General features: G+C 51.3%; 1 protein-coding gene across 3 annotated transcripts in view; it reads right to left on the bottom strand.

Moving 5' to 3' along the window:
• uba1 (ubiquitin-like modifier activating enzyme 1) overlaps positions 1-24,255 on the bottom strand; it is a 416,000-nt gene that overhangs the window by 139,314 nt on the left and 252,431 nt on the right. For all 3 annotated transcript variants that reach the window (XM_072472935.1, XM_072472934.1, XM_072472936.1), the window contains exon 22: positions 20,348-20,539. In XM_072472935.1, coding sequence (XP_072329036.1) covers positions 20,348-20,539 — 192 coding nt within the window. The remainder of the gene's footprint in view (positions 1-20,347; positions 20,540-24,255) is intronic.

Raw genomic sequence — 24,255 nt, 5'->3', positions numbered from 1 at the left:
TAGAGGACCCAATTATTTTTTTCCAATGAAGGGGCAATTTAGCGTGGCCAATCCACCTACCCTGCACATCTCTGGGTTGTGGGGGATGAGACGCAGACAGGGGGAGAATGTGCAAACTCCACACGGGCAGTGACCCAGGGCCGCGATTCGAACCTGGGTCCTCAGTGCCGTAGTCCCAGTTCTGACCACTATGCCACGTGCCCCCCCTTTGGCGCACCTTTTAAACGCCTCCCCAGCATTTGTTCCAAGTCCAGTGGGGGAAGATGACAGGCAGGAACCCAGCCCCATGTTTCTCAGAGGGAGCCCTGACCTAGATGCTGAATGAGGTGCAGCAGAGGCGCAATATCCCCTCCCCCGCGCACGGGCAGATGGTTTGCCAACAAGGTTACCAACCCTACATGGGAAGCGGGGCAGCGCCGGTAAGCGCCAGCTCGCTGCATAAGAGGAAAGGGATCCAGTGCAGAAAGAAGATGAATGACTTTCCTTGTGCAGCCACTGTAAGTCATCCTTGCCAAGTGTCCAGCCACACCCATTAACAGACCCATCACACTACCACGGTGATCACACTGCCAGCCACCTCACAGGGTCCCAACACTCGCCCTGCCATGACCCTCCCCCACCCCCGCAGTGGATCCTCTTCTCCTCGCCTCCCCACCCCCACTTATTCTCCCCACCCCTCACTCACCCGGCACGCATTCCAGTCATCCTTACCATCTGAAGAAGGCCTACACTCTCCCCATTTGTCTCATTGCATTACAAACTGGAGGCTGCACAGCCTGCTGGAGTGATGCCTGAGTTGAAGACCCTCACTCCGTTTGAGGGAAGAGCCCATGAGCTGGCCAGAGAGGCGAGGGTGCTGAGGGTGAGGTGGGGCAAGAGACAAAAGTGAGAACCCCCAGAAAATCCAGTCATGGCACCAACCTCACGTGAGTTCAGTTGTTGCTTTCCTCATGCCCCTGTCATGCACCACTGTCATCTCGCGGCCCTTGCAGGTCAATCAGTCGACCAGCCCGGCCCATCCTCTCGCTCTCTGGACATGACGGACTTGAGCAGCTCTGAGGGAAATATCTGAGAATAGCATCGAAGAGGCTTCACAGCTGTCACCCGCACCCTCGCCAGCCCGGATACTCGCACCTTGGTGGGCCACACTGGTGAGCACCCTACAGTGATGATCCACAGCAGGCGGACGCAGGGACATTCCAGGATTCCGGCACTCGTAGGGATGCCGGAGTACATGACCCTGCTGAGCCCCAGGTCGATGACATGGCCCTAGGCCCGGTCTTCCCAGAGCTGCTCGAGCTACAAAGATAAGAGTTGTGAATATCAGGAAGAGATGACACCACCCCTCCACGGACTGCAAGACCGATTGGAGGAGTCCCATCGCTGTCTGTCCGACGGGAGGTGCCACCACTCCGAGGTAACCAGGCCAACACTGCAAGAGTGGCGTCTGCAGTGGAGCCCTTGGTGCAGAATGTCCGCTGCATGGTTCAGCTCATGACCTCCATGGCTGAGGGCATGAACTCCATGGTGCAGGGATTCAACCGCATGCTGCAGGCACTGGTGGAAATCCACAAGTGTCAGCGCCAGATGACAGCAGAGCTTCTATATCTCAATCTGGCTGCCCCTCCATCCCGTGGGAGCCCAGGGTCCCCTAGCATCCACAGGGATGAGGATCGCCTGGTGCACAGCCCAGTTTCAATCAAACATTCCCATTAATTGGAGGGCCTGGTTGGAAAGGGAGCTGAACCAGACACACACAACTACTAATGTGCAGTTCCTGCATTGCTCTACCGATTTCAACACCCGCACACAATGTCCAATTCACTTGTCGTCAAATCTCCTGATGTTGTCACCATCCATTGTATAAAGACCAAGGAAGAAAGGCACACCAAGTTTGGCTGCGATTCTTTGTACGGTTAAAATGAGCAATAACATCTTGACCCTGAAAGTCGTCCTCTGCTACTCAGAAGCTAATAGCACTATGTAACTCCCCAAAACCTTCAGATAAAGTCTTGATTCTTGTAACAACCCCCCCCCCCACCCGCCCTCCCCCGAGTCTGTTTGCGCAACAACATCATTTTCAGTGCCCAAACCAACAGTTTTGCTGTTTTTAATTGAAGATAAACAGCTAGCTAGAAGGTGAATTGTTGAGTCTGGAATATACAACAAAAAAGGGTCGTGGAAACAGAGCGAACAAATTTCAAAATTGGAAATATTCTTGAAAGCAAAAGAATTTTGTTGGACGATAAGAAAAGAGCAGGGCAGTGGGAATAGTTAAATAACTCCTCACGGAGAAAGCATAGGCATAAAGGGGCCTATCAAACCAGGCCCTCCAATTACTGGGAATTTTTCATTTAAACTGCACAATTTCACTGTGATGTGCTCCTGTGTGGCTCATGAACATAAACACTTTGATATTCCCAACTTATTGGGCGGGATAACTGGTGGACAAAAGATTGGGCAGAATTCTGGGTTATGTGATTTTCAAAATTCTAAGATAAATCCCTAAATTCAACAATTTCACTCACTGCCCTTTCTCAATGTGCATCAGTCTCGTAGATTTGATTTTGATTTGATTTGATTTATTATTGTCACATGTATTAATATACAGTGAAAAGTATTGTTTCTTGCATGCTATACAAACAATGCATACCGTACATAGGGAAGGAATGTAATGTTACAGTTATAGCAAGGTGTAGAGAAAAGATCAACTTAATACGAGGTAGGTCCATTCAGAAGTCTGATGGCAGTAGGGAAGAAGCTGTTCCTGAATTGGTTGGTACGTGACCTCAAACTTTGGTATCTTTTCCCTGACGGAAGAAGGTGGAAGAGAGTACGTCCGGGGTGCGTGGGGTCCTTAATTATGCTGGCTGCCTTTCTGAGGCAGCGGGAATTGTAGACCGAGTCGCTGGATGGGAGGCTGGTTTGCGTGATGGATTGGGCTACATTCACGACCTTTTGTAATTTCCTGCGGTCTTGGGCAGAGCAGGATCCATACCATCTTATGATGATCCATAGAAGCACAGGAAGAAGTCATTTGGTGTATCATGTCTGTGTTGGCTAATAAACGGGTTATTAAACCTCATCTCACTTTAGGTACGACACCTCATGGACATGTCAAGTCTTTCTGTTTTAATTTGACGTGGGTTTCTGCCTCTTTCAAGCAGCACATTCCTGATCCCCACCGTCGTCTGGGTGGAAATATTTCTCACCCACGCCCCTCTAATCCTTCTCCCAAATACGTTAAATCTATGCCACCCTGGTTATCGACCTCGCTACAACGGGAAATGGGTCCTTCCTATCCAGGATCCTCATAATTTCATACACCACAATTAACCACCACCAGCAGGCCCCCCCCCCCCTCCTTTCGCCTCCTCTTGGAAAAGCCTATCCAATCTTTCTTCAAATCTGGGGGTGAGGATTCTGCAGGATAACCACCCTCAGAGAAAAAAATTCTTCTCACCTCCTCCTCAAATGGGGTCGTCCTTTAATTTTTAAGCGGTGGCCCCCTAATTCTCGCCTCTCCCACAACAGGAATCATCCTCTCAGCATCCACGCTGTCAATAAGATCACCTCTCATTCTCAAATGGATACAGGTCCAACCTTTCCTTTATAAAATAACCCCTTCATTCCAGTTATCAGTCAAGTGACCCTCCTCTGAACTGCTTCTAAGGCTATTGTAACCTTTCAATAATAGCAGGTTAAAGCCCAACAGGTTTGTTTCAAACACTAGCTTTCGGAGCACTGCTCCTTCCTCAGGTGAATGAAGACCTTTATGACTCTTCATTCACCTGAGGAAGGAGCTGTGCTCCGAAAATTAGTGATTGGAAACAAACCTGTCGGACTTTAACCTGGTGTTGTAAGACTTCTTACTGTGCCCACCCCAGTCCAATGCCGGCATCTCCACATCATGGCTTTCATAAATAAGGAAACCAAAACTGTCCACAGTATTCCAGAAGTGGCCTCACCCACGCCCTATACAATCGTAGCAACCCTTCACACTGTTATACTCCGTTCCCCTGGCAATGAATGACAACATTCCATTTGCTTTCCTAAACACTTGCTGTACCTGCATTAACCTTTTTGCGATTCACGCACCAAGTCACCCAGGTGCGTCTGTACCTCAAGAGTTCTACAATCTCTCCCCATTTCAATGATATGTTGCTTTGCTATTCTTCCGGCCGAGTGCAAGAGTTTACAGTTTTCCTCATTATACTCCATCTGCCAATTTTTTGTTTGCTCTCTTGACCAATTTTATAAATTCTTTATGCCTTCCTCTGTACATTCTCTAGTGAGATCACATCCCTTCTGTAATGCTGTGACCAGATCTGGAGACAGTACACCAGTTTTGGCCTAAATGATGATCTCCCATAATTTGCTTGATCTTACACTCTCTGCCTCTGCTAATAAAAGTGTCCTGTATGCCTTCTTGACCTTGATTATTCCTGCTCCCTTCAGTGGGCTGTGAACAGGTCCCTCTGTTCCTCCTCCTCAGTATCCTGCCATTTATTATGTCTTTGCTTGCCTTGTGTGTCTGATTCAAATACATACCTCACATTTCTCCTGATTGAATTCTATTTGTCACTTTTCTGCCCATCCGACTAGTCCATTCTTGCAGTCTCCAGCTTCCTTCCTCACTAACAACCACATGAATCATTGGCAAACTTCTTAATCATGGGCGAGATTCTCCGACCCCCCGCCGGGTCGGAGAATCGCCGGGGGCTGGCGTGAATCCCGCCCCCGCCGGTTGCCGAAGTCTCCGGCACCAGAGATTCGGCGGGGGCGGGAATCGCGCCGCGCCGGTTGGCGGGCCCCCCCGCTCGATTCTCCGGCCCGGATGGGCCGAAGTCCCGCCGCTAAAATGCCTGCCCCGCTGGCGTAAATTAAACCACCTACCTTACCGGCGGGACAAGTCGGCGCGGGCGGGCTCCGGGGTCCTGGGGGGGGGGCGCGGGGCGATCTGGCTCCGGGGGGTGCCCCCACGGTGGCCTGGCCCGCGATCGGGGCCCACCGATCCACGGGCGGGCCTGTGCCGTGGGGGCACTCTTTCCCTTCCGCCTCCGCCACGGTCTCCATCATGGCGGAGGCAGAAGAGACTCCCTCCACTGCGCATGCGTGGGAAGCTGTCAGCGGCTGCTAACGCTCCCGTGCATGCGCCGCCCGGAGATGTCATTTCAGCGCCAGCTGGCGGGGCACCAAAGGCCTTTTCCGCCAGCTGGCGGGGCGGAAATCCCTCCGGCGCCGGCCTAGCCCCTCAATGTTGGGGCTCGGCCCCCAAAGATGCGGAGCATTCCGCACCTTTGGGGCGGCGCGATGCCCGTCTGATTTGCGCCGTTTTGGGCGCCAGTCGGCGGACATCGCGCCGTTTCCGGAGAATTCCGCCCCATGTTCCTGCAATCTAAGTCTAACTCATAGATATGTACCATGCAAAGCGGCACGGTGGCACAATGGTTAGCATTGTGGCTTTGCAGCGCCAGGGGCCTGGATTTGATTCCGACCTTAGGTGACTGTCTGCATGGAGTCTGCACGTTCTTTCCGTGTCTGCGTGGATTTACTCCGGGTGCACCAATTTTCTCCCACAGTCCAAAGATGTGCAGGTTAAGTGGATTGGCCAAGCTGAATTTCCCCTCAATGTCCAAAGATGTGTAGGTTAGGTGGGGTAACGGGAATAGAGCGGGGTAGTGGGCCTAGAGAGAGAGCTCTTTCGGAGAGTCAACGCAGACTTGATGGGCCGAATGGCCTCCTTCTTCATTGGAGGGATTCTAATGATAATAATCTTTATTATGGTCACAAGTCGGCTTACATTAGCACTGCAATGAGGTTATTGTGAAAAGCCCATAGTCGCCACATTACAATGCCTGTTCGGGTACAGGGAGGGAGAATTCAGAATGTCCAATTCACCTAACAGCACGTCTTTCGGGACTTGTGGGGAGGAAACCGGAGCATCTGGAGGAAACCCACGCAGACACGGGGAGAACGTGCAGACTCCGCACAGACAGTGACCCAATCCGGAATCGAACCTGGGACCCTGGCGCTGTGAAACAACAGTGTTAAACACGGGGCGGCATGTGGCGCAGTGGTTAGCACTGGGACTGGGGCGCTGAGGACCCGGGTTCGAATCCCAGCCCTGGGGTCACTGTCCGTGTGGGTCCGTGTGAAGTTTGCACATTCTCCCCGTGTCTGCGTGGGTTTCACCCCCACAACCCAAAGATGTGCAGGTTAAGTGGATTGACCACGCTAAATTGCCCCTTAATTGGGAAGAAAAAATAATTGGGTACTCTAAATTTAAAAAAACAGTGCTAACCACTGAGCTACTGTGCCAACCTTTTTATGATTCTATGAATGCATCCGATTACATAACTGTGAAAACCCACTGAGAATTGCCTTCCCAGCTGTCCAGATTGTTACAGCCTCCACCATTTCCTCCCTTGCTTAACAGCCTGGGATAAATATCATCCGGATTTGGCAATTTATTTACTTGATAAAAAACCTTAAATATTTCCTCTTCACTTGTTTATCCCATTGAAGATTCCACCCTTTTCCTCTTTAACTGCGATATGTGCTTCGACCCCTTCTTTTGTGAAAACTGATGCAAGGAATTCATTAAGAACCAGCCTGGTGACTTCCACCTCCACACCCAGGTTACCATTTTCATCTTTAATATGCCCTATGCTTTTCTTAGTTATCCTCCTGTCCTTTAAAAAAAAAAATTTAGAGTACCCAATTCATTTTTCCAATTGAGGGGCAATTCAGCATGGCCAATCCACCTACCCTGCACATCTTTGGGTTGTGGGGGCGAAACCCACGCAAACACGGGGAGAATGTGAAAATTCCACACTGACAGTGACCCAGAGCCGGGATCGAACCTGGGACCTCGGCGCCTTGAGGCAGCAGGGCTAACCCACTGCGCCACCGTGCTGCCCTATCCTGCTGTCCTTTTAGAGCGGCAAGGTAGCACAGTGGTTAGCACTGTCGCTTCACAGAGCCAGGGTCCCAGGTTCGATTCCCAGCTTGGGTCGCTGTCTGTGCGGAGTCTGCATGTTCTCCCTGTGTTTGTGTGTTTCCTCCGGGTGCTCCGGTTTCCTCCCACAAGTCCCGAAAGACGTGCTGTTAGGTAATTTGGACATTCTAAATTCTCTGTCTATGTACCCGAACAGGCGCCGGAATGTGGTGACTAGGGGCTTTTCACAGTGATGTCATTGCAGTGTTAATGTAAGCCTACTTGTGGCAATAAAGATTATTATATATAGTTATAAAACATCTCTGGATTCTCCTTTATTTTATTTGCCCATATATTTTCATGTCCTCTCTTTGCTTTCCTAATTTTCTTTTTTATTTCACCTCTGCACATTCTACACTAGGGGTTTCTGAACTTTCACCTCTCGTTATCTGACATATGGGGTGTGATTTAGCAGGAAAAGTTCTAAGTGTCACATTGGGCGTAACTTCCCAGATGCTTAGCAGCGTTCGAGCTGACGAGACGGCGGCCGTATTTAACGGCATTTAGTGCCAAACATGATCCACTACGAGCTTCCGTGGGGTGGCGGGTTGCAGACATCAGGGGCGTCATTCTCCGACCCCCCGCCGGGTCGGAGAATGGCCGTTGGCCGCCGTGAATCCCGCCCCCGCCCCCGCCGAAGTCTCCGCTCCCGGAGATTGGGCGGGGGCGGGAATCCAGCCGCGCCGGTTGGCGGGACCCCCCGCTGGATTCTCCGGCCCGGATGGGCCGAAGTCCCGCCCAGAAACTGCCTGTCCCGCCGACGTAAATCAAACCTGGTATTTACCGGCGGGACCAGGCAGCGTGGGCGGGCTCCGGGGTCCTGGGGGGGGGCGCGGGGCGATCTGACCCCGGGGGGTGCCCCCACGGTGGCCTGGCCCGCGATCGGGGCCCACCGATCCGCGGGCGGGCCTGTGCCGTGGGGGCACTCTTTCCCTTCCGCCTCCGCTACGGCCTCCACCATGGCGGAGGCGGAAGAGACTCTCCCCACTGCGCATGCGCGGGAAACTTTCGGCGGCCGCTGACGCTCCCGCGCATGCGCGGGGAAACTGACAGCGGCCGCTGACGCTCCCGCGCATGCGCCGCATTTCCGCGCCAGCTGGCGGGGCAACAAACGCCATTTCCGCCAGCTGGCGGGGCGGAAATCCCTCCGGCGTCGGCCTAGCCCCTCAATGTTGGGGCTAGGCCGCCAAAGATGCGGAGACTTCCGCACCTTTTTGCCGGCGCGATGCCCGTCTGATTTGCGCCGGCTTTGGCGCCAGTCGGCGGGCATCCCGCCGTTGGGGGAGAATTTCGCCCCAGAGTTCTCACCTACTATGAGGTTGGGGCCCTGGAGATCGCGGGGTTGTCCAAGATAGAACCGCCACCGACTGCCACATTGGCCTGCACCATGTGCCAGTTACATGCAGTGCTCACCACACCAGCAACAAAAGCATCAGCAATCAGTGAAAGCATTTCTTCAACGGCTTCATCAGGTGGCCCATTTGGATTAATGTGGCGCACCAGGTCCCGCAGCGTCTTCTTGCTCCAAAGCAGATTGCCTTCTGGACTATACATCCCCCTGAGCCCGGTGTTCCAGGACCCAGGTGCCTTAGAAAAAAGTGTCCTTCTTTTCGGCTACAGAAAAGGAAGGAAACAGCAACAGCAGCCTCCAGGCATCTGCAGCCACCAGAAGGCGCAAGCAGTAAACACAACCTGCAGCTGTAAAGTGCTCTCACAACCAACAAGGCCAATTCCTTATTAGCAATAGCCTTCAGCTGTGCAGCCAGAGGCTGCTCACAGTCAGAGGGAGTTTAAGTACATAACCAAGAACAGGACACTGTCCCGGACGTGTTTGGTAGGGCAGACAGCAGCTATGGTTCCCCAGTTATGGGATGCACAATATTGGAACATGGCTTGTAGGAATCACAGATGCCAAGCCCCTCAACCCCCCCCTCAACCCTGGGGCGACTGCCGATCTTTGGCGCCCAGCCCTGGGCCAGTTAGTTCGCAAACTGATTCACGCCGCGCGCATATCTTGACTTCGGCTTCTCCTGTAATTTAACCAGCACGCCTGGATCCGCGTCAGCGTAATGCAGCAGTTAAATCGTGCCCAAGGTTCTCTTTTATGCCTTATCCAACCTATATGTACCGTGACATCTATGGGGCTGCAGATTGGGTGTCTGTGTGGGGACATATTTACTCTGAACCCTCACTATTCCCTCCTTGAATGCATCCCGCTGCTCTGAAACTGATTTATCTTCAAGCTGTTTCCAAGTCTACATGTGCTCAGCTGCATCTCAGCTTCATAATATTGGCCTATCACCAACTGAGAACTTTTAGTCCTATCATTTCTCTTGATTGATACGGCTGGGACTTGACGGGGTCAATGTGGGGGGGGGTTCCTCGCGTGGGGGAGTCTAGAACTAGGGGGGTCACTCTTTAAAGTGTGGGGCTGCTCATTTGGGACGGAGATCACATATGGAGAGATTATTTTCTCTGAGGGCCACTGGTCTTTGCAACTCTCTTCCTCAAATGGTGCTGGAGGCACAACCCTTGAATCAGGAAGATGGAGGTAGATAGATTCTTGACAAGCAAGGGGATGAAAGGTTATCGGAGGGTAGGCCAGAATGTGGCTTGAGTTTAAAATCAGATCGACCATGATTGAATCGCAAAGCATACTTGAAAGGCTGAGGGGCTATTCCTGCTCCTAATTTGCGTATTTGTACGTTTTCCAACAATGCTAAATCTACCTGAATTATGATCACTGTTGCCTAAAAGCTTTCCCAATTCCACCTTGTCCAGCAATCTCTCAATCTGTCCCAATGCTTGATTATATTTTTCTCTCTAACAGATGATGGTGACTCCTTCCTAAATTTGCACTTGGAAACATCCACTGTATTCAGTGTCTTCATAAAATGTGTATATATGTGAGCATTTGTCTGTGTGTATGTGTGTGTGGATACATCTGTTTCTGTGTGCGTGTGTGTGTGTCTCTCTCTCTATCCCTCTTCAGCTTTTCATGACATGTTTGAAATATTTGGCTCGAAGCGTTAAGATGCTTTCCGATATTGCACCTGAAAATCCCTTCCCACTTGGCCTGGGACCGAGAACCATAAAGACTGAAAAGCGAGCATCATGATATGCTCAGTATGTTTGGCCCCAGACTGACAGAGAAATATTTTGGCAAGTACGGATGAGTGCTTCCATCTGAATGCTATTACAGTCCCCGCTACAACAGAGACACTGATGTAACCATTCTGTGTAGTTTGATCCTTCTCCTGAGTCCAGCTGTTAACTTTTTTTTCTGCGTGTGGACAAGTGTGTGTTTCATGGAAATATACATTTACTTCTGGGGTCTTAAAAAGGGATTTTAATTAGGCTGAGCCAGCCACTATTAGCCCAGTTCCTGCAATTCACTTCCATTTTGTTATCTGAGTCTCCCTAATACTTCCATTCTGATTCAATTATACTGTAACGCAAATGGATTTCTCTGTCACTCAGTAAGGGAGTGATTTTTGCTGGGTTGTATATCTGGGGTAATGGTGACATGGGCAACAATCAGCTTGAAATCCAATCACCACTGTTGCTTGATAACTGCAGTAAATTTGCCCTAAAGCATGAAACCGATCTCTCGCCTCCCGGGACGTGACTGAATTTCACAGACCCGCTGGCTCGGTTTCTGCTGAACCTCTCTCTCTCTTGCTAATCATTTTAACCCTATGGGTGTCCGGCACAGTTTCGGCAGAACAGCCCCCGGATTTCTTTCAAGGAAAGCACGCTACCTTCGCCTCAAACCTACCTCTCGAAGGCTGAAGCCCTGTCGACGTATTTAGCTGCCTCAGCTTGCAAAATGGTAACACCTTGGTTGAAAGCAACATCTGTTGCTGCGCTTGCAACAAAGGATGCAGACCCCCAAAAAGGATGCAGACCCCCAAAAAGGACGCAGACCCCCAAAAGCTGAAATTTCTTGGACAAAGTTAAACCATCCATCTGCTAAATCTGTGTTTCAGAAAATGACGCGCACAGAATTCAGTGGGGAACGGGCGAGAAATCCAACCGATTGCCACAGCCCCACTCATTTTTGGACGCCCTTGCTATTATTCTCTCTTTGCATCTCCCACTCACTTTTGAGTCAGCTAATTTTGAAGAGATTCTGAGCGCGTTGGATGGGTGTTTAGTCGCTTCTGCCGCAACGCTAGCGGATAGTCCGATCATAGTCAAGAAACTGTCATTATGGGCGGGAATTTTCGATCAGCCCTGCCCGACCGCAAATTCACGCCCAAGGTCAATGGACCTCGACATGGTCCCCATCCCGCCTGTGGCGATCTTGCAGTGGGCGCGGTCGAAAAATCCAGCCCTTTATGTATATATATATTTAAATTTAGAGTACCCAATTCATTTTTTCCAATTAAGGATCAATTTAGCGTGGCCAATCCACCTAGCCTGCACATCTTTGGGTTGTGGGGGCGAAACCCACGCAAATACGGGAAGAATGTGCAAACTCCATATGGAGAATGACCCAGAGCCGGGATCGTACCTGGGACCTTGGCACCAGCCCTTTATATATATATATATTTTTTAAAAAAAATTTAGAGTACCCAATTCATTTTTTCCAATTAAGAGGCAATTTAGCGTGGCCAATCTATCTAGTTTGCACATTTTTGGATGCCGGGATCGAACCTGGGACCTTGGCGCCATGAGGCCGCAGTGCTAACCCACTGCGCCACCGTGCTGCCCGCGCCCTTTATATATAATTGGTCAGAACGTATGCTGCCCTTGGAATGGGAAAGGGAGGAATGGGGAGGGGAGGAATGAGGAAGGGAGGAATGGAGAAGGGAGGAGAAAAAATATCAGCCAAGGTTCAGACTCTGAACACGATGTTGGGCAGGGTGCAGATGTGGAAATTGGGGTCAGCTGTGAGACCGCCCCTCAGAATGACCAACAGTCATTGTAAAAGAAAATATGGAATTGAACATTGGTCTCGGTAACGGTGCCATGAAAGTAGGAATTTTAAATGTGGTAAACCAGGTTATCCACATGCGCGGAGATAGTCTGTGAATGAATGTCAAAGGGCAGCACATCCAGTGTGGGGAGAAAATCCCAATGAACGTGGGAACGTTTACTAAGAAAGGTTCAGGCTGAATTTTATGTGCTCTTGGCAGGTATGTTTCATGTGGGGTGCCCATCCCAACACCTACCCACCCCCGAGCTTTCTCCCGTAATACAGGGGGTTCGAAGCTCAGGAAAGATTCAAACATGACATACGGATTCTACTTCATTCAACCTGAAAACAATCCGGTAGGGGATGAAATGTGGAGGGCAAGAACACTCCGAGTGGGGCGGCACGGTGGCACAGTGGTTAGCATTGCTGCCTCACGATGCCAAGGACCCAGGTTCGATCCCGGCCCTGGGTCACTGTCCACATGGAGTTTGCACATTCTCCCCGTGTCTGCGTGGGTCTCACCCCCACAACCCAAAGATGTGCAACGGGTAGTTGGATTGGCCATGCTAAATTGTCCCCTAATTTGAAAAAAAAAGAATTGGATACTTTAAATTTAAAAAAAAGAACACTTGGGGTGGAATTATCCCCAAATTAGGCTAATTTGCATTCCAGGCGCGAAAACCAGTGCGATGTAGACCAGAATCTTTAGACACTTGGTGGGGGATGGAGAATTTCCCTACATGAAAAACACGGGGGCTGTGTGTCTGGTTCACTGTCCTAGGCATGTGCTGAGGAGTTCAATCTAGAAGGCACTGCATTCAAACGGGTCCACAGCGTTTGCTCACAGTTCAACCAAGAGGATGGCAGCTGGGAAGCCAGCTCCACGGCTCACAGAGGGGGCCCTGATCCTGCGTGGGAGACAGTGGCCGCACTGGTGAGTGCCAGCACCCTCCGCAAGAGGACAGGAGTGCAGTGCCGGAAGAAAATGAACGACCTCCTCTGTGCTCTCCATTGGCCTGGCCCAATGTCCCTCCTTACATGACATTGGTGAACCAGATGTTTTTTTTTACAACATTTGAGTAGTTTCATGGTCATTTTTACAGATCGGAGCTTTTCAATCCCATTCTGCAGTTCCTAAGGCTAAATTTGAACTCATGTCAACCAGGTCATTATGAGTCTAGGCCACAGAATTACTAGCCCAGTGACATAACCACCATACTGCAATATCCCGATAACACAGCTGACAAGATTAGGAAAGAGGTTGAGGTAAATCAGGATGTGGTGTTCAGATAATGGCAAACACGTGTGGTACAGCGTCCTGAAGATTAGAGGACTGAGTGATTCCAGAGTTTTGAGGGCCCAGGAAGAATGATAGAGCAAAGAGGAAGCTGTCTAGTCTTCTGAGTGTATAATAACTGGGAACCTGCTTGATGCTTTTTAATGCTTGGGGTCTGTGTGTGACTGCAATATTAGAGTGCCTCATTAGTGGTGTGCGGTTAAACACTTGCACTGTTTACTTGTGAACTATGTGGCCATCTGTCCCAGTCCATCAGTTGCATGTTCTGGTTTCAGAGGTTGTCATTTTAATCGTTCTGTGGCAATGATGTAACTCAGCATCAGAGAAGTGCAGAGGAAAACTACAACTGGGGGAGGGGGTTGATACTGGGATGGTGAGAGTCTGCTGCCCCCACACAACTCCAGTGACCCACTCCTCACTCCCTCACCCACCCACAACAAAGGTATTTTCAAATTTTGAATATTTACAGTGGGGATATCAAGAAAATATACTGTTGACAATGCACATAGATATGAGATATCCCTTCTGTGGCACCACCCTGACCACTGCGGTGCCACCCTGACCACTGCAATGCAACCTTGGGCACTGTGGTGCCACCCTGTGCACAGCAGTGCCACCCTGACCACTGCGGTGCCACCCTGGGCATTGCAATGCAACCTTGGGCACTGTGGTCCCTCCCTGCGCACAGCAGTGCCACCTTGGGCACTGCGGTGCCACGCTGACCACAGTGGTGCCACCCTGGGCACTGCGGTGCCACCCTGACCACTGTGGTGCCACCCTGACCACTGTGGTGCCACCCTGACCACTGCGGTGCCACCCTGACCACTTCAGTGCCACCCTGACCACTGCAATGCCACCCTGGGCACGGCGATGCCACCCTGACCACTGCGGTGCCACCCTGGGCACTGCGGTGCCACCCTGGGCACTGCAATGCCTCTCTGGGCACTGCAATGCCACTCTGGGCACTGGAATGCCACCCTGGGCACTTTGGTGCCACCCTGGGCACTGCAATGCCACCCTGGGCACTGCAATGCCACCCTGGGCACTTTGGTGCCACCCTGGACACTGCAATGCCACCCTGGGCACTGCAATGCCACCCTGGGCACGGCAATGCCACCCTGAGCACTGCAGTGCCACCCTGGGCACTGCGATGCCACCCTGGGCACTGCGGTGCCACCCTGACCACTGCGGTGTTGCCAGTGATTTCCTCCCCACCCTGCAAGGTGGTGGGTCAACAGCAACCAAAACAATAACCTACATTTAACACCTTTTTGACATTGCCAAACCTCCCAAACACGTCTCCATAAGGCCATAAGATATAGGAGCAGAGTTAAGCCATTCAGCCCATCCAGTCTGTTCTGCCATTCGATCATGACTGATTTGTTTCTCATCCCCATTCTCCTGCCTTTTCCCCATAACCCCTGATCCCCTTATTAATCAAGAACCTATCTATCTCTGTCGTAAAGACACTCATGATGTGGAGATGCCGGCATTGGACTGGGGTGAGCACAGTACGAAGACACCCATAAGACATCTCAATCAAGTCTCCCTTCAGCCTTCTCTGCTCGAGGGAAAGTAACCCCAGCCTATCCAGTCACTCTTGACAGCAGAAACACGCCAGCCCAGGCAACATCCTGGTGAATCTCCTCTGCACCCTCTCCAGTGCAATCACCGCCCTGCGAGAGAGTGTGGTGACCAGAACCACACACAGTACTCCAGCTGGGGCCTAACCAGCATTTTACACAGCTCCAGCATAACCCCCTTGCTCTTATATTCAGTACCTCGGTTAATGAAGGCAAGAATCTCATAGGCCTTCATAACCACCATATTTTCCTTCATTTTACCCCCTGGTGCTTTTTCATGCGCCCCCTTCGCTCTCCTAATTTCTTTCTTAAGTGACCCTCTGCATCTGGGGTCTTGTGCCCAAATTGGGGGAGCTGTCTCACAGACTAGTCGAGCGCCCGCCCGACATAGTCATACTCACAGGATCATACCTGACAGACAATGTTCCAGACACCAGCATCAGCATATAAAAGCAAAATGACTCAGAGTTAATGTTTCAGGTCGAGTTGATCTTTCATCGGAACGCTAAGGTTCTGATGAAAGATCATCTTGACCTGAAACATTAACTCACTTCTCTTCACCGATGCTGCCAGATTGGTTGAATCTTTCCAGCATTTTTGTTTCCAGTGCTGCACTTGAATGTCAGCCTTGTTTTTCTCTGGTCTTAGTTAGCCCTCAGCTGGAATATTATTCCCGGAACCGTAGGAAGGATGTGAACGCATTGGAGAGAGTGCAGAAGAGGTTTACAAGAATAGATCCTGGGGTGAGGACAGACTGAAGAGGTTGGGGCTGTTCCCCTTGGGGTGAGGAAGGCTGTGAGGAGGCTTGATAGAGATGTTCAAAATTATGAGGGGGTTGGATAGAATAGATAGCAAGAAACTGCTCCCCCTTGGGGTTAGCACTGCTGCCTCACAGCGCCAGGGACCCGGGTTCGATTCCGACCTTGGGTGACTGTCTGTGTGAAGTTTGCATTTTCTCCCCGTGTCTCCCCAGGTTTCCTCCCAGAGTCCAAAGACGCGCAGGTTGGGTGGATGTCCGGGGATAGTGCCTGGGTGGAGTGCTCTTTCAGAAGGTCAGTTCAGAATTGATGGGCTGAATGGCCTTCTGCACTGTAGGAAATCTATTGAAGAATGAGAGGGCACAAATTTCAAGGCGATTTGCAAAAGAAGCAAAAGTGATGAGAAATTATTTTTTTCACACAACGAGTGGTTCGTGCCTGGAAGTGTGGTGGACGGGGGGTTCAATCGAGGCATTCAAAAGGGCGTTGTTTCTATTCATTAAATCACCCAATGTGCAGGAGTACAGGGAAAAGGCAGGGGAATGGGCATTAAGTCATGATACCTGTTTGTGGAGCCAGTGCTCCTTCTGCACCGGAACAAATTCTGTAAAGTTCTTGACCGGAACCTAAATGTGGACTCTTGGGACTTAAAGAGAAGAGCGCGACCAGCCGAGCCTTAAAGAAAGAACAATTTGTTCTAGCGCTTCTGGATACAGAAGGAGGATGCAGAATGTTTGGGAGATGATAATGATAATAATCTTAATTGTCACAAGTAGGCTGACATTGCAATGAAGTTACTGTGAAAAGCCCCTCGTCGCCACATTCCGGCGCCTGTTCGGGTAGAATTCAGAATGACCAATTCACCTAACACAACGTCTTTCGGGACTTGTGGGAGGGAACCGGAGCACCAGGAGGAAACCCACGCAGACACGGGGAGAACGAGCAGACTCCGCACAGACAGTGACCCAAGCCGGGAATCGAACATGGGATCCTGGCGCTGCGGAGCCACGGTGCTAACCACTGTGCTACCGTGCTGGCTGTGCTGCTAACGTCTGCCTTCCCTTTCCCCAAACAAAACCAGGGGGCTTTGATTTAAGGTAAGGGCAGGAGATTTAAGAAGATTGGAGGGTGGTGGGAATCTGGAACTCGCTACCTGAAAGGATGGTAAAGGCAGGAACCCTCAACAGTTCTAGAGCTCTTGAAATACCCTAGCATACAAGGCTACGGACCAAGGTCTGGAAAGGTGTTTGATGGTTTGCACAGACACGGCGGCCCGAATTGCCTCTTTCTGTGCTGTAAAATCCCATGACTGTGACAACATTGCAGCTGTCTCCAGATTAGGCCGCGCCATTCCGCGTGATCTTGGCTGTGTCAAAGGTTTGTGACTGAAGTTCGGTTTATTCCAATTCAAATGGTGCCGGGCACTTGACTGGAATGAAGGAATTCACACACCCAGATTGGATGCAGACGCCGTTTCCTCCGCACAGTCTCCCAACTGTCTCAGGCTTTCAGTGAACTGCATCAGGCCCTGGAGTTCAAAGGGCAGGAGCCAGCTGGGGTCACCCCAAAGTAAAACCAGTTTGGTCTGCTTCTGTGAGAAACCTGAGTAATATCAGATGGCGAGGGAAGAGGATTCTGGCACAATGCCAGACTGAGCTGTCAGAATGGTCTGCCCAGCTGTCTTATATACTTCCTCTATGTAGTACTGAGGGACACAAATACAGGGGTAAAACCTCCATATATTTGTGGCGGGCTTTAAAATCAGTTGATTTTCCGATTTCCCTGACCTGCGGATCTGAGAACAAAATAAAGACTGACACTCCTGTGCCAGGATTGAGGCTACGCTTGTAAAAGTGCTCCAGTGCCTGTAAAGTGCTTAATTGGATGTCCTGAAGTTGTGAAATAAATGCAAGGTTTGTCTTCCCTTTCAGGTTAATCCACTGCCCCGCCAGCACCGACCACGGGTGGAACTTGGCGCTGCCCAGAAAGTATATGACACACAGGGATGGTACATTCAGCCACTGAGCCATCACAGCGCATTCTGTCTTACTGAGCGAAGTCCCTCGAATTCACATTATTCTTTGGATAAACATGTTCGAAAACCGATAAGGTGCAGCCTCTGCGACGGAACAGAACATACTGGCACCATCTGCACCTCCATCTGGTACTGATGGGTCACCACAACAAAATTACTTTTCAAATGATCCTGAACAGGAGTCCTAATGTGATATTATCAGGAAAAGGCACATCTGTGCTCAGGTCACAGTGCTCTCCTCGCCCTTCCTGTGTAACAGACGGATCACAAATTACCTGGATCACGTGACGCTGGGCAGATTGGTATCAAGTTTCACGAGACTGTGGTCAGTAAATATCCTCAGCAATATCCAGACACCAATGTGTGCAAATGTGACCTCACTGTTGGATGATGTGTATGTACACATACATACATATGGTACTAAATATGTTCAGCGACAGCATCCAAGCTCCCGTCTACAATGCATGAGCTTTGGATGACAGTGTAGGCTACCACTTTGTTCGAAAAGTGCAATAGTTACTTGCCAAATATTTAATTGAACACGAACGCAAAGCACGTGTGGCAGCGCCCACTGACATGACATTCCGGAAGGAGCTGTCCTGCCGACTTGGGGTATCTTTGGTTGGGAAAGCTGGGGAAACCGTACCAACGATCCCTTCCAGGATTCCCGCTAAACCTCTTCCAATGTTACATCAGACAAGCAACAGAAGACCCGGCAGAAACGATTGGCTCCCATTTCCATTGTTAAATATTCAATAAAACTTCGAATTATAGGTCAAATAAATTTTGGGCCAAATTTTAGACAGACATTACTCAGCAGCCTTGAGGTACGTTGAGATATTTTGGCATCTTCCTCAGAACCTGCCCTCTCCATCTCTAATTTAGGAAGGAACTCTGTAAGAATGTTGGCTGTCAAGGCAACGAGGTCTCATTATATCTCCTCAACCGTCATCTATTTCAACTGCATTTGTACTTTATAATAATAATAATTATCATTGTCACTAGTAGGCTTACATTAACACTGCAATGACGTTACTGTGAACGAACCAATTTCTTGCAAAACTCCTGTCGTGGTAAACCTTTTCTGGTCCCAAGAGCAACTTCATTTTGTAAAGAGGGGGAAATAACTCAAATTTTGATTTAACATCTCACTGGGAGTTTGTGCAACAGTTGACTAAGATAATTGACCTACAGTTCATCTCTCCTCACCACCAAGTATAGAGGAGAAAAGAAGGCCCCAAACCTTTATGACATTGTTTTTTTCCAATACCGCCAGAACAGCCTGGAATCGTATTACATTTTGTGCAACTTTTCTTTTTTTCCAATACCGCCCGAACAGCCTGGAATCGTATTACATTTTGTGCATTTTACGATGCAGTGTTGATAAAGGATGGAGGAAGGTGTTTTCCTGCCGTCACTGGGGAATTGGAGTGTTAAAGCAATGAAAGGTTGATGGACAGTGAACTTTATCAAATTTGACCCCCCCAAATTGTCAGTAATGATGTAATGAAACGAGTCAGTATTTTCCGCCACATTGCTTTCCAATCAACACTATTTTAACACAACCTCAATAACCTTGTTTCTTCAATGTCCCGTTGGGATAAAAGTTAGAAGTAAATTCCTTCCCTAAAATTAATGCTCCCTATAAGGGAGGATGGGTGGCACAGTGGTTAACACTGTTGCCTCACAGCACCAGGGACCCAGGTTGAATTCCAACCTTGGGTGACTGTCTGTGTGGCGTCTGCACGCTCTCCCTGTGTCTGCGTGGGTGCTCCGGTTTCCTCCCACAGTCCAAAGATGTGCAGGTTAGGTGGATTGGCCGTGCTAAATTGCCCCCTCAGTGTCCAAAAGTTAGGTGGGGTGATGGGGTTGCAGGGATAGGACGTGGGAGTGGGCCTAGGTAGGCTGCACTAAGGGCGGCATGTGGCGCAGTGGATAGCACTGGGGCTGCGGCGCTGAGGACCCGCGTTCGAATCCCGGCCCTGGGTCACTGTCCGTGTGGAGTTTGCACATTCTCCCCACGTCTGAGTGGGTTTCACCCCCACAACCCAAAGATGGTAAGGTGGATTGGCCAAGCAACATTGCCCCTTAATTGGAAAAAAAATAATTGGGTCCTCTAGGTAGGCTGCACTTTCAGAGAGTCAGTACAGACTCAATAGGCTGCATGGCCTCCTTCTGCATTGCAGGGATTCGATGATAAGACCCCCTTTGGACCCATACTAAATGGTGAGGGCAACGTTAAATGTAACAGACAAAAAAAAATTGCGAATTAACAACAAAGGTTGATCTTTCGCTAAAAATACTCCAGACTCCCACAAGCTCACTTCCCACCTCCAGTTCTGGGATTCTATCTATTTGATGAGTCAGGCTGGGTTGTGTAAATGGCTGTCTGCAGTCACTCAAGCTTCGTGGTTGTCTGGAGACAGCCTACTAATAGGCTAGAATTAGCAGCACCTGATGATACCTTTCTGGCACAATGGATTCTGCCACTTGATAACAGTGTGTGTGGTAAACTAGAATAAAGGTAAATGGGGGCAGCTCTTGCACTCGCTGCGAGGGAAGTCCTCAGCTGCCCGGTGGGATGAGTGCAGCGCTCTCCGGTACGTCAAAGCGCTTGGATTCAACAAGCTTAACCTGAGATCTGATTCCCTTCCTTGACGTTCAAGGTGCTGAGGGGAATTGAGGGAGGTCCAGCAGCTCGCTGAGGTGCCCTGCGGCAGCTGGTGAGGGGTTGGCCACACTTGGTCACTTACCTTCTGTGGGGCAGGTGGCAGAGGCTCCGAGAAGGCAAACAAAGGTACGGCCAAGTTGATGAAGCCATTCCTGAAGGCCCTTTTCGGCCTGTGACCCTGCACGACCTTGTAGAGCTCCAAACACACCAGACCGACTATGGCCGCTGTGGTGGTGGCGATGGCGGGAATGATCCTTCCGGCAATACGTTTGCTCTGAGACATAAAAGAATAAAACACAGGTTACAAAGGTACTGCCTGCAGTGTTAAACATATAGTCCAATTTTCATATAAGCTGCCAGCCATTGCTCAGTTGTAGCAATTCCACCTGCAGATTCTGAGTTCAGTACCTGCTCCGGAGACCCAAAGACAAAATCTCGGCTTATCCCCCAGGGAGCGCTGCACTGTCCGAGGGTCAGCACTGAGGGAGTGCTGCACTGTCCAAGGGTCAGCACTGAGGGAGGGCTGCACTGTCCGAGGGTCAGCACTGAGGGAGCGCTGCACTGTCTGAGGGTCAGCACTGAGGGAGCGCTGCACTGTCCGAGGGTCAGCACTGAGGGAGCGCTGCACTGTCCAAGGGTCAGCACTGAGGGAGCGCTGCACTATCCGAGGGTCAGCACTGAGGGAGCGCTGCACTGTCCGAGGGTCAGCACTGAGGGAGCGCTGCACTGTCCAAGGGTCAGCACTGAGGGAGCGTTGCACAGTCAGAAGGTCAGCACTGAGGGAGCGCTGCACTGTCCAAGGGTCAGCACTGAGGGAGCGCTGCACTGTCCGAGGGTCAGCACTGAAGGAGCGCTGCACTGTCCGAGGGTCAGCACTGAGGGAGTGCTGCACTGTCCGAGGGTCAGCACTGAGGGAGCGCTGCACTGTCCATGGGTCAGCACTGAGGGAGTGCTGCACTGTCCGAGGGTCAGCACTGAGGGAATGCTGCACTTTCAGAGGGTTAGCACTGAGGGAGCACTGCGCTGTCAGAGGGTCAGCACTGAGGGAGTGCTGCACTTTCAGAGGGTCAGCACTGAGGGAGCGCTGCACTGTCAGAGGGCCAGCACTGAGGGAGTGCTGCATAGTTAGAGGGTCAGTACTGAGGGAGCGCTGCACAGTCAGAGGGTCAGCACTGAGGGAGTGCTGCACTTTCAGTGGGTCAGCACTGAGGGAGTGCTGCACTGTCAGAGGGTCAGTACTGAAGGAGTGCTGCACTGTCAGAGGGTCAGTACTGAGGGAGTGCTGCACCGTCTGAGGGTCAGTACTGAGGGAGTGCTGCACCGTCCGAAGGTCAGTACTGAGGGAATGCCGCACTGTCAGAGGGTCAGTACTGAGGGAGCGCTGCACCGTCTGAGGGTCAGGACTCAGACAGCACAGCACCGTCAGTGGTTCGGTACTGAGGGAGCCCTGCACTGTCAGAGCATTGATACTGAGGGAGCCCTGCACCATCGGAGTGTTATGAGGGAACGCTGCATCATCGGAGGGTCAGCACTGAGGGAGTGCTGCCGCTTTGGAGGGCCGGCACTGAGGGAGAGCTGCACTGCCAGGCATTGGTGCTGAGGGACTGCTGTACTGTCAGGGGGTCCATGCTGAGGGAGCGCTACACTGTTAGAGGTTCCAACTTGAGGGAGCGTGGCATCGTCAGAGGATCTGTTGTGAGGGGGGTGCTGCACTGTCAGAGGGTCAGCATTGAGAGAGCGCTGCACCATCCAAGGCTCAGTGCTGAGGGAGCAGTGCACGGTTGGAGGGTCGGTACTGAGAGAGTGCTGCACCATCGAATGGTCGTTACTGATGGAGCACTGCAATGTTGGGGGATCAATACCGAGGGAGGGCAGCACTGTTGGACGGTCAGTGCTGAGGGAGTGCTGCAATGATGGAGGGTCGGTACAGTGGGAGTGCTGCAATGTCGGAGGGTCGGTACTGAGAGATGGCAGCACGGTAGCATTGTGGATAGCACAATTACTTCACAGCTCCAGGGTCCCAGGTTCGATTCCGGCTTGGGTCACTGTCTGTGCGGAGTCTGCACATCTTCCCAGTGTGTGCGTGGGTTTCCTCCGGGTGCTCCGGTTTCCTCCCACACTCCAAAGATGTGCAGGTTACGTGGATTGGCCATGATAAATTGCCCATAGTGTCCAAAATTGCCCTTAGTGTTGGGTGGGGTTACTGGGTTATGGGGATAGGGTGGACGTGTTGATCTTGGGTAGGGTGGTCTTTCCAAGAGCCGGTGCAGACTCGATGGGCCGAATGGCCTCCTTCTGCACTGTAAATTCTATGATATGATAATCTATGTCGGAGGGTCGGTACTGAGGGAGCGCTACAATGTCGGAGGGTTGGTACTGAGGGAGTGCTGCACTGTCACAGGGTCAGTGCTGAGGGAGGGCTGCACTGTGGGAGTGTTTGTACTGAGGGAGTGCTGCACTGTCGGAGGGTCGGTACTGAGGGAGGGCTGCACTGTCGGAGGGTCAGTGCTGAGGGAGTGCTGCACTGTCAGAGGGTCAGTGCTGAGGGAGTGCTGCACTGTCGGAGGGTCGGTACTGAGAGAGGGCTGCACTGTCGGAGGGGCAGTGCTGAGGGAGAGCTGCACTGTCAGAGGGTCAGTGCTGAGGGAGTGCTGCACTGTTGGAGGGTCGGTACTGAGGGAGGGCTGCACTGCCGGAATGTTGACACTGAGGGAGGGCTGCACTGTCAGAGGGTCAGTACTGAGGGAGTGCAATGTCGGAGGGTCAGTACTGAGGGAGTGCCGCACTGTCGGAGGGTCAGTACTGAGAGAGCGCCGCACTGTCAGAGGGTCAGCACTGAGGGAGCGCTGCACTGTCAGAGGGTCAGTACTGAGGGAGTGCTGCACTGAAGGGGCTGGTTGAGCACACGAGACTAAATCGCTGGCTTTTAAACCAGACCAAGGCAGGCCAGCAGCACGGTTTGATTTCCGTACCAGCCTCCCCGAACAGGCGCCGGAATGTGGCGACTAGGGGCGTTTCACAGTAACTTCATTGACGCCTACTCGTGACAATAAGCGATTTTCATTTCATTTCAGTACTGAGGGAACACAGCACAGTCAGAGGGTCAGCACTGAGGGAGCGCTGCACTGTCAGAGGGTCAGTACTGAGGGAGTGCAATGTCGGAAGGTCAGTACTGAGGGAATGCTGCACTGTCGGAGGGTCAGTACTGAGGGAGTGCTGCACTGTCAGAGGGTCAGTACTGTGGGAGGGCTGCACTGTCGGAGGGTCAGTACTGAGGGAATGCTGCGCTGTCGGAGGGTCAGTACTGGGGGAGTGCTGCACTGTCAGAGGGTCAGTACTGAGGGAGGACTGCACTGTCGGAGGGTCAGTGCTGAGGGAGTGCTGCACTGTCGGAAGGTCAGTGCTGAGGGAGTGCTGCACTGTCAGAAGGTCAGTACTGAGGGAGGACTGCACTGTCAGAGAGTCAGTGCTGAGGGAGTGCTGCACTGTCGGAGAGTCAGTGCTGAGGGAGTGCTGCACTCTCAGAGGGTCAGTACTGAGGGAGTGCCGCACTGTCAGAGGGTCAGTACTGAGGGAGTGCCGCACTGTCAGAGGGTCAGTACTGAGGGAGTGCTGCACTGTCGGAGAGTCAGTGCTGAGGGAGTGCTGCACTGTCGGAGTGTCAGTACTGAGGGTGGTGTTTCCTTTGGATGAAACATGAAGGCCGGGTTCTCTATAATCTCTCAAGAGGATGTAAAGGATCCCGTGGCCTTTATTTTGAAGGACAGAGAAGTTCTCCCTGGTATCCTGTCCAATACTTGTCTCTCAACCAATAGCACTAAAAAATATTTTCCACTCATGATCACATTGCTGTTTGTGGGAGCTTGCTGTGCACAAACTGACTGCCATGTTTCCGGCATTATAACAATGGAAACAGATGAACAGTATTTCATTAACTGTAACGTGCTTTGGGATGTCCTGAGGCAGTGAAAGGTGCTATACAAATGCAAG

Source organism: Scyliorhinus torazame, chromosome 13 (genome assembly GCF_047496885.1).
Source record: "Scyliorhinus torazame isolate Kashiwa2021f chromosome 13, sScyTor2.1, whole genome shotgun sequence".
NCBI lineage: Eukaryota > Metazoa > Chordata > Chondrichthyes > Carcharhiniformes > Scyliorhinidae > Scyliorhinus > Scyliorhinus torazame.
Note: the sequence above shows the minus strand (reverse complement) of the source record. Positions and strands in the feature narration are given on the sequence as shown.